Source organism: Lepisma saccharinum, chromosome 26 (assembly GCF_977018435.1).
Source record: "Lepisma saccharinum chromosome 26, izLepSacc3.1, whole genome shotgun sequence".
In the NCBI taxonomy this organism is placed as follows: domain Eukaryota; kingdom Metazoa; phylum Arthropoda; class Insecta; order Zygentoma; family Lepismatidae; genus Lepisma; species Lepisma saccharinum.
The window spans coordinates 45,298,579-45,309,919 of record NC_139254.1 but is presented as its reverse complement, the minus strand read 5'-3'; the positions used below and the strand labels follow the sequence as shown (position 1 = coordinate 45,309,919).

Here is an 11,341-nt window from a genome sequence, read left to right as displayed (position 1 = left end):
TAAGCATGATATGCTGCCTTAACAAATGACGTAATTTTTTGCCTTTGCTTCAACACCACGTAACTTCCACAGATGTAGCAAAAATTACCGGGATTGTTTTTGCACTTTCTACGTTCCATTTTCCTGCATGTGCACTCAATCAACGCCGCAACAACAAGAGATGACAACACATTGACGGGAAACTTTTGTCGCGTCTACCAACTATTGCCATCTAGTATTTCGCACTTCGTGATGCTGTCTGCTGCTGCCATCTGCTGTGAAATTCATGAAATAAGTACACTAACAGGTTATTCTGTGTATGTCGCATGAGCTGTACTGTTTCATTTGCAAAAATAAAAGATATATTTCATAAATATCTGTTAAAAACGAATACGTCCATATTGAAATATAGGCAGTTTTAATGTAAATATCAAATTTGTGAAATTCGAGTCTTGTGCAAAAACTGTACGTGATGGGGCAAAACAAACATCATTTTCGATGTTTCCACATCGAAGTCATTAAGAAAATGTCAACATTTCCCAAACAGCAAAATCACTGTAGAGCAGTGTAATTTTTACTTTCTCAATCCGAACAAATTCATAAACATTATCATCATTGAATGATTGGTTACGTTGTCCCTCCAGACGAAAGATGGAATGTATACAAGCCTGTGCCTCCTACGTTCATCGTGGCTTGCGAAATGAAATATCTAACCGGAAACTTCCGATGATTTTTTTCTTTAGCACATTCTTCGCTAAGGAGGTCAAATGACAAGTTCCGTAATTCGAGTAACTTGTTGATTTCATTACAAACGAAGAAGGAATGCATGGCACTTAAAATGCTGTAGTATTATTACATCAGATCATCTTTTATCTTGCTCGCGTCGATTAATCTCCTTACGTTCTTTTTCTCCTCGTCGTTTTCGTCCAGAATCGCGTCCATCTCTCCCGTTATCACAATCGCGACTTCTAGATTATCAATTCTTCTCCCTGTAATTTTATAAATGTAGTTTTTTTCATGATCATCTAGAGAACACAGGAAAAATTTCAGCAATATTGATTACTCAATGGATATCATCATCTTCGTCCAATACAATTCTTGAAAATTTTATATAGTACTTCCAGGAGAAGGTCGGTTAAAAAAACGCGAGCCCGAAGATTCCACTTTTATCTTGTTCTGTCTTGTTTAACCGATTTTGAATTTGAGATTTTTTATTTTTATTTTGCCTTTCACAACACGTTCGACTATTCGTGACAATACGTTTCAACCTTTCTGTATAAACGTTTCAACGTTCCGGTAAACGTTTCAACGTTCCGGTAAATGTTTCAACGTTCCAGTAAGTGCATCCATGGACAATACCGTACTGTGGCTGTTGCCCCCCCCCCCCCCATATGTAATGTTTTTTTCCCCTTGTTGGCTGAACGCGAAGATGATCGAGACTGCTTTCAAAATTGTTTTCAGCCTCGCATCACGATACAGCCGTATGCATGTAAAACTATTTCATCACACACAGGCAAAGGGGTAAAAGGTAATATTTCTCTCCTTCCCTCGCTTTTAGCCATCGTCCAGTGTCCTTCTAGATAGCAGGTGAATCGTAACTAGCAAAAGTATTGAAATCGAAATAAGAATTATCCGTTATGGTCTTCCTCCCTTCTTTGCATGCACGCTCGCTGACATTGAAATAAGCGAAAACACACCGCTATGCTTAAAAAAAGAAACATCCATTCATTGCCAGATTGTACAACTGTATAGGTCGAGGTTCATAATCCTCGTCCATCTCATGCCAAGGACTGCATATTTTGTGTACAGTTTATAGTGGCATCATATTCCTTCACCAGATATCAAACTTGAGTGACTTGCAAGACAGCACAAGTTATAACTCATTACTAGATCTGTTTTGTCCATATGACAATGCTTGCTGTCAGTGATGAAATTATTATGCTGTTTAACCTAACAGTATTCGAATCTCTGAGGGGCCGGGAACTGAGCTTTTGCATTCCACATTTACAAACAATAATACCTTTGCTAGAAAGCGCAGTGCAATAAATGTCCTTTTTTATCAATGTTTTAAGTTATGCAATAATTTTGACATTATATTCATGTCCATTTTCAAGACTAGATTTATATTCACAACCAACTCGCTCTTTCTTGCAATATATTATCTGATGCAACATTAAAAAACAGTTGTGAAAGGTTCTCGTATGTTCGCGAAAGAGGAAATACACGTCATAGCTTCCGTGAATTGAACGCAAGGTTACTGGGGCACGCAAAATACCGTAAGCCAAGAAAGAAGAATTATATATTCCAAATGCAGGCATCATTTTTCTTTTTTTCACAAATAGAATAATCAGGCTGAATTTACCGTCTAAAACCACTATGTTCTGGCACCAAGTATCAAAAACCTGTGGTTATTTTATTATATGTTAGGAGATTTTGATAGGAGGTGAGTGAAATAGTTGTTGCAAGTTACCTTTTAAACCCAATACATGTGTAGGAAAAAACTGCGTATAAGCTGTCTCGCTCTCTCTGTCTGTGTGTCTTATTTTCGTCAGGTGGTCGTGTCAATCACTAGTTGTATGTCACAGCTTAACCTGTGAAAAACCGTACTAGGTAATATTTTTACATGAGGTAAGTTAGCATACTCTGCTAGGGTGTTTTGTGTGTATATGTTTCAAGCTTCTAGCTGTAGAGCATTAGCTTTAGCCTATAGAAACAAATATTTGCAAAGTGTAAGTTTGGTAACACTGCTCGTCGAAAGCAGCTCAAACAGTGTTGCTGGCTGTAGTTTAATTTTTCCCGTCATAACATATAAAAACAATTGCAAGAGGTGAGTTGCTTATACCCTATCTGGAAGGCTTGGTATATGTGTCCATGGCTTATGTCGTAGCTTAATTTAGTTTGCAATACATCTTGTGTGTTGGCAACCGTCATCTTTTACAAGTGAAATAGCAGCCTTACTCTGTAAGGCATAGTGTGTGTGTGTGTGTGTGTGTGTGTGTGTGTGTGTGAGTGGGTGAGGTTAGTTTAGTTCACGATAGAACGACCTGTCACGACCAATCAAAGCTATGCACCACTTTCTGCTTTTAAGTCACATCTCCTTTACTCTGTAAGGCTATATGTGGGTGAGTGAGGTTAGTTTAGTTCACGATAGATCACACTTTGAATTTGCTCACTTTTGGACAGTAAAATTAATCAGAAATATTAACTGTACTTCAAAAAGTAAAATTGTGTGTATCGCATGTCGAACTAGAAATAAAGAAGTCAAACATTAAGCATGCATGCAGATGAATTAAGCTGTATGGTTAAAATTGGCCAACCTCTCCCTACCCCCCTTAATCGCATTACATACATGTATACATGTATGCATGTTTCCGTCCGTGGCATTACAAGAGAAGAGCCTGCTTGAAGGTTTTTTGGTTAGCATGCAATAGATCAAAGACAAAAAAAAAGGAAGGGGGGTAACAAGAGCATCAACACTGCACCACCACCACTATTGCCAGTTAGCATTTGTTATATCGTAGTCATTTATCACCAACTCTCCATCTTACTACATACTTATCATCTTAGAAGGATACAAAATATTACAGCATAGATCGTAGTCAGCGCTGTCAACTCCTATTTGTAGGTTAGCCTCGCCTGTGAAATATCATATGGCAAAATTAAAAAACAAAAAGTTTGTGAAGCGACTAGTCAGTGTTGCCAACTCCTATTTGTAGGTTAGCTTCGCCTGTAAAATATCACATGGTGAAATTTTCTTGGGTGGGTTGGCAACACTGCGAGCCCACTGAGCCCAAAAAGAGGGCGCAGAAGCGGTAAACTATACTACTTCTGTAAATATATGTTTCTATGCCCCCAAACTTCTGATATAGTCTTAACAACAGTTAATCTTTCCATGGGGAATTTTTCTTGGAAATTCGAGGGAGTACGTAATTTAGTACACTCGGCCTGCAATTAATACAACTTAAAACATAGTGTCAAATTTTCCTTTAAAATTTTTATCATCAGTTCACGTACTGTATAAATCATGCGTACCATTCCCCCCTATATATAACATATGGTAGTGGTGCCTAATTAAAGTATTTTATAGTACCGTAATTTCATTTACTGGTTGCAACAGGACAACGATGTGCGGCATCGTTATTTTACATTTTGATGTGACGTGGGTGGAATGTTGGCATACATTTCCCAGGTGTATCAAAATATATTTTGCAGTAGTATTTTATTTCGCGATTGCTAAGCTTAAGGAATGTTGCAAACATATCAGCTCTAGTTCTTACAAAGTACGTGGAACAATGTAATTAACAATAAGAAGGAAAATGGCACGAAATATTTAATTCTTTAGGTACATCGTAGCAACAATTCACAATACATACGTATTTCACTCTCCCCCAGATTTGTTCCAATTGCCCTTAATGTTCATACCCAATAATATTAATAACATACTAACATGACGTACTTACTCGAAATACGACTGAAACGAAGTGGGCTTGCAATTCTTCTTTCTTCAAAACCTTCCTCCGCAACAGCTGATAGTGTCCATCTTGAAAATCTGCAGCCGTGAACGAACTCGGTAGGTGCCTGGCTTGTGAGTGGGTTCCACTCGTTTTCTGTTAGCGCGTCCGTAACCGCATTCGTTAACGAAGAGTGGAGACTACACTAAATGGCATTCGTTAACCTTTCTTGACAAAAACGTCACGAAGTCGTTAGACCTTAACGTGTGGACAGTTCAAGACTAAGGCCCCTGGACCTCCAGTTCAAAGTGGGATCCGAATAATTATGTGCCCCCACTGGGTACGCGGCACTTTTTTAAAAAAAGCACGTAAGTTAACTGCAAGTTAAATCGAATGTCGATTGAACTTGCAGTTAACTTACGTACTATCTGGGAGAGTTTGATTTATTGTTGACAATAATAACTGCTGCATAACATAAAAAGTACATTGCAAAATCATGTAGCTCTGATTGATTGATTGATTGAGTTGGTGTTTTAAGTCCACTTTATGCACGTAAGGCTAATCGGGATTGGACCTACAATTTAAAGAGGGATCCGAACCACTATGTGACTCCATCGGGTATTGAATCCGGTACCCCTAGATTACAAGCGCAAAATCATGTAGGAATTTAAGCTAAGGGTACTTTTATTTTGATAACATTATGTAGGTATTAAATAAATACATACATACAATAAATGTGCTCTTTAACAGTAACACATATATACAGGGTGACTCATAAGTCTCCATACAAATGGTGGAAACTGTGACTAATGTTTATTTTCCTTTCCAGGCAGGTGAACCAATGAAAAAGAGATGCCACTAACGAAGGAAGAACGGATTGGCATCATTCTGTTGGCTGGGAGTGGTACCACCCGTCATGTAGCACGTACATTCAATGCAACCCACAGAACGCAGATAACCCATGACACTGTGGCACCTGCGTTACCCTCCTTTCATTTGTTGCTGTCCTTGGTCTTCCAGGCCTGCTTTCGTCGGCGACGGAACCTGTCCTTCTGAATTTCTTGCTAAGTTTGGCATGAGTTATTTGCGTTCTGTGGGTTGCACTGAATGTAAGTGCTACATGACGGGTGGTACCACTCCCAGCCAACAGAATGATGCCAATCCGTTCTTCCTTCATTAGTGGCATCTCTTTTTCATTGGTTCACCTGCCTGGAAAGGAAAAATAAACATTAGTCACCGTTTTCACCATTTGTATGGAGACTTATGATTCACCCTGTATATATATTTTTTTTTAAAAAAAAAGTCTATTATTTTTCATCAATAAAATTGTAAATGTATGTAACATGATTATGTGTTCTATATTGGAGGACGGTGCAAAGTATAGGGTGTCAAAAATCCACCTCGACCAGGTGAAAATTTTATTTTCAGCTGCCCATGGTCCAGCCTCGATTAGCCTATCTGTGCATAAAGTGGACCTAAAACAACAAATCAATCAATGAAACAAACACTACTGGAACTAAATCAGTGACACCACATGCGCAGATCCAGATTTTTTTCTGGAAGTGGAATGGGGGCACAGCATGTGCTGTAAGAATAAATATGTATGTGTGTGCACACAACATATTCAAGGAGATGGGGAAGACCCCTTGAGCCCACTCCCTAAATTCACCTTTGTGCACCTTCACTCTGACAATATCCATAATCGGTATAATCTGAGGAAGGAATTTGAATAATTTTCCAAAGGGATCCGGAAGAGGTGATTGCGATCCCAAGTGAATATAGAGAGCTGGTACCAATTTATTTGGAAAAAAATTGACCTATAGTGTGCAGGAGCGATAATGCTGCAACAAAATCTTGAAAAGGGTCGAAAGTCATCACTATTTTTTTAAGTATTATTGTTTTATTGTTGCGGCTACTCTCTAACTCTGTTTTTCTAGTGAAAATAGTTACTACTAAATCGATCTGCATGTAAAAATTCTGACCTGCCACAAATGTGCTTAGCTGCTTATAATTGATTTTGATTTAAGTCTTAAGTCAGGCGGAAATGTATACCCTCCCCCCCACCCTGGTCTGGATCTCTGATTTAGTGAGGGAGACTCATCCCCCTTCCCACCTGTATATATGCCTGCCTGACTTAGTAATTTGAATTATTTGGAATGAATAAATATACAGGGTGTCCTCTTCACAACTTTCCATATGTAATACGGACACCCTGTACTATGTCAGTTCATGGTACTTGTTGTGTAATAAATTGTATCTATCAAAGTTTTAATTAACATTGCAATTGTTTCAGGTGCCCTACTTATGTAGCAGACTGTGTTGTATGAAATGAAAACTGGGTCCGTGTTGGATCAAGATCAAAACGGTCACTCAAAGAGAATTTGTGAATACCTTGCACATTTTTAACAGGCTGGGCTCACATGCATGCAGAGAATTGAATTATGTTAACAGTGGGGGAGCTGTATGTATAATTAGTAAAGCTACATAGTATTAGTCGCCCCCAAAATCAACTTTGCCCCAGACACCCAGAATTTTCTGTGGCCTTGAAGAACAAAAATATTAAACATGAAACAATACTAATGAGATGAAAATCATGTAATGTAATCATTACAAGCCAGAAATCCAGAAATAAATGTTCTTGATTTTTCTTAAACTGGATGGAAAAATCACTCAAGAAGTTACAGGGTTTACAGAATATGATGCAAAGGATGTGAAATGGAGACAGGAAGATCTATAAAAGAAATAACATTTTACAATAGTTTGCCATTGTGTTGACAGAATTACCTAGAACTTCCCTTTTGTATGGCTGTAGAATCAATATTTGTATCCCTCTGTTCATCATTAAATTTAAGCGTAGAATTTTGTGCTGCCAGATTCAATGAAGCCAGAGACTATTTACATTTCATATCAGTGAAGGTATTGCTATTATATTAAAAATATTAATTAATGCAATAAGTGCAGTTTCTTTATAAATAGATTTGATTGGCTATTATAACATTAAAATAATATTGTATATGCTGCTTTTGAATGTAAAATATAGTCAGTTTTCTTACTGAAATTTTCATCTGTTATTCCGTACCAATATGTGTCTTAAACTACAAATACAGAAAGTAATATCTAGAAGTTACGTTAACTTGCAAATATGGAGCCATGCAAACTTCATATACACCTCATATCAGTGTAAAAATGTATTTTTTTCCGAATGGAAAAATTCCTTCAGCTGTCTACGACAATATGAGCTTGGCATGAAACTGACACATTTAGAGACTACTTTAGAATTATAATTAATAGATGAAAGAGAGAAGTTAGCTTACATCCAAAATATTTATTCTCATAATTTAAAGTAACTCTTGTTTTTTGACATGTTTCTAAAGTTCCACACCATGAACATTGCACAAATGATCTCAGCAACTGCAAACTATTTTTCAAATGCTGGCAGTCCAAACTGCTCAGGCTTAAAGTCATTTAAGGATTTCAGCACAACAGTGGCTTCATGCATGGATTCTGGAACATGAGGATCTGGAACCATCACCACCTGCATTCCAGCAGCCCTTGCTGCCTTTACACCATTAGGGGCATCTTCAAAAACAAGACACTGAGGAAAAATATAACTATCTTGAAACACATTGGTAAACATATTTTAAGTATTGATGGACATTTATTTGTAAGTTTCTTCATTTATCAATAAAGTTTTGAAATATTGGAATGGTAATATCCATAGATGTTGACTCTTAAGTAAATCATAACATCTTAAGTATTGATTGATTGGTTGAGTTGGTGTTTTAAGTCCACTTATGTACAGTAAGGCTAATCGGGACTGGACCTACAGTTAAAGTGTGATCCGAACCACTATGCACCTCCACCGGGAATCGAACCCTGGACCCCTTGATTACAAGGCGATGACGGTACCACTGCACCATCGGGAAGGGAGAATTCACAGTGAATGTAGGGGAAACAAAGCATATTACTATTTAATACTGGTGTCTGCATTGCCGGCCCATGTGGCAGAGTGGTTAGCACATCGTGCTATGATGCCAGGACTCCTAGGTTCGAATGCCGGCCTGGGCATGGATGTTTGCGAGTGTCCATTCATAAATGATGTCTGAATTATCTTGTGGTTTGGCAAAGCCACATACTACACATATAAATTTAGCGAAATTTCACCTAAATTAGATGCAAATAAAAAAATGTCATCACATCGACAAGGATGGTTCAAGATTGACTGATAATTTTATTTACAGGAAAAAATTAAATTCCCACAAGCTCTAAACTAGATCAGTTTTTCAAAGTATTGTTCCTGAGCGTTCAGACAATGCTGCCATCATTGTGGCGGTTTCTTGATTCCTTTGGCATAGAAGGAAGTTGGCTGCTGTTGTACCCACGTCAGGGTATCTTGCCTGTAGTGCTGCATTTGTGTAGAATTTCTTCCCTCCTAGTAGCCCAAACATGTGGTAATCCTTAAAAGCTAAGTCCAGACTGTAAGGGGTATGAGGCAAAACCTCCCATTTCAATTGTTGGTCAGAGTGATTAATGTCAATGGTCCAGTGCGGGCATTGTCATACAGAAGAATATCATGTTTGGACAATATTCCAGGTCTTTCGTTGCGAATGGCATTTTAGACAGCACCTTTGAGCAATGTGGAATAATACTGGACATTAATCATGACGTCTTGCTCCATAATGTATTCAGGGATAACTTGCTCAACATCCACGATATTTATTTGTGTCACTGCAGTTGGACAAATGTGTCCATTTGCATGGGTGTATTGAGGGCTAACTTTGAGGGGAGGGGTGCAAAATCGTACTTGGCGCTTAACTTGGGGGGGGGGGATCAAAAAGTGTTACATCTCAAAATAATAGCATCCAGGATCATTTGCAAAATGACAATATTGCTCTTTATTACTTGCTTCCCAAGTCCCAGTCAACAAAAGTACATTTAACTTGTAAATTTCATTTAACCTTAAAATTTGGGGGAGGGGAACAAGCCCCCCTTGCCTCTGCCAAGTTACGCCTAGTATGTCCACATGGTTCATTTGTCACTAACTCTGGCCTTTCGCCAATCATTTGTTCCCCATAATGTGCTTGTATCGTTTTCTAAAAATTAAAAAATGTACAAATGCTAATTCTTACAATACAATTGGTGAAATAATTATACTATGATATCTATATACACTATATAGCCAAAAGTCACTGGACACCCAAGTGAAGTGATAGTGTCATGGTCTTGTGGTGTTTTTCCTGGTTTGGACTCGGGCCAATAATTTTGGTCAATGGCAACATGAACAGTGGTGTTTATGATGACATTTTAGACAATAGCTTGCTGTTCACACTGTGGCAACAGTTTGGAATAGGCCATTTTCTCTATCAGCACGGCCCCTGTCTATAAAGCAGGGTTCATTGCATTTTGCTTTGAGGACCATCAGGTGGATGTGATTTGCTAGCCTGCTCAAAGTCTCTACTGGAACTCCATAGAACATCTTTGGGATGAACTGGAGCGTCGGTTGCATGCCAGACCCACTTGACCAAAAACCACCCACAAACTATTCACGAGGTTACAGGACGAATGAAAAAAAAACAACAGCAATATACCAGAACTTAGTGAAAAGCCTGCCCCGAAGAGTAAATGTTGTAATAATAGCAAAGGGAGATCCGACATCTTATTAGTTATCTGGCTGTTGCCTTTTGAATGAACAGCACTGGGTGTTGGGTGACTTTTGGCTATATAGTGTATTTTACAATACATGGCATTGATATTACAATCCTATTTTTACATAATGACTTCTTGAGCCTGAATTTATGCACACACACACAAACGCGCATGTGAGCGCGAACGAACACCATTAAATTGTTTGAAGGTTAGCTTTATTGTAGCACTTATAATGTGTTCTCTTAAATGCATTGTACAAAATATAGACTCAGTTACACGTAGATTATGTGTACTATTTATCTAATGTTAACCAGTAATCACAGGTTAAATGGGTAAAATGTTTGGTTACTTTCTCGAAAGATAATTGTGTCTTAGTCTGTGTAATCCTGAGTTTAACATGGATCAATCTACCTATCTATAGTAAGTATCAAAGCACTTTACAGTACAAAAGTGTATTTTAATTTGTGTTGTTCTAATATAATCAATAGTAAATACTATTTTTTTGTGAGTATTTCACAATTTAATTGATATTGCATGCTCACCTTTGTATTATCAGGCTTATCTGGAAAGCGTGAGGCACATATAAGGTATATACAAGGATCAGGTTTTCCTTTCTTCACTTCAGGATCAGAGCTGCCCATCACAACGTGATGGAACAAGGAAAACAACTCCTTGTACTTGGCTGTCTTCAATTCAAAGTTTCCCTTGCTACTACTTGTAGCTATGGCAATTGGAATTCCATTCTTGTGCAAATGACGAACTAGCCTCTCAGCTCCTATTTTGTTTTTAGAAAAACATATGAAAAGGAGAAACTGAAAATATATTTTCCATTTTATAGTGAAATCTTATGTTGTCTTCCTACACAAGTACTATTATAAAAAAAAACTTTTTCGAACAAAACCATTATTTCCCATTAAACTGAATACTTTCAATCTAAATACTTGCATATCGTATCATTCTAAAGAATGATGGGATCTGAACCAGTCATTGTGCAATTAATTGCTGGGTGTTGTAAGTTACTCATCATTCATCCTCTGATGAGAGCACTCGTCATTGGCATGACGAGTTAACGCTTGGCAATGCGAAAGGTACAAAATCACACTAAGGAACTAAACTGCAGAAAAGACAATGGTCACTCGTTGGGTTTTGTGAACTTTTGACCCTGAATCATGGCTGGGTGTTAGGATAATTACCTGTCTATCTGATGAATTAGGCTGAATAGAATAAACGAAGTCCTCTGTTGGCTTCTCAATTTATCGACCAGA

At 37.9% G+C, this 11,341-nt stretch overlaps 1 protein-coding gene across 1 annotated transcript in view; it reads right to left on the bottom strand.

Annotated features, from left to right (window-relative positions):
• Positions 1-7,740: 7,740 nt before the first annotated feature.
• The window catches only part of LOC145979312 (pseudouridine-5'-phosphatase-like), a 47,469-nt gene continuing 43,868 nt past the window's right edge, over positions 7,741-11,341 (bottom strand). The window contains exons 3-4 of the mRNA XM_083112154.1: positions 10,619-10,851; positions 7,741-8,025 (exon numbers count right to left, since the gene is read on the bottom strand). Of these exons, the coding sequence (XP_082968280.1) occupies positions 7,849-8,025; positions 10,619-10,851 (410 nt within the window). The 3' untranslated portion in view covers positions 7,741-7,848. The remainder of the gene's footprint in view (positions 8,026-10,618; positions 10,852-11,341) is intronic.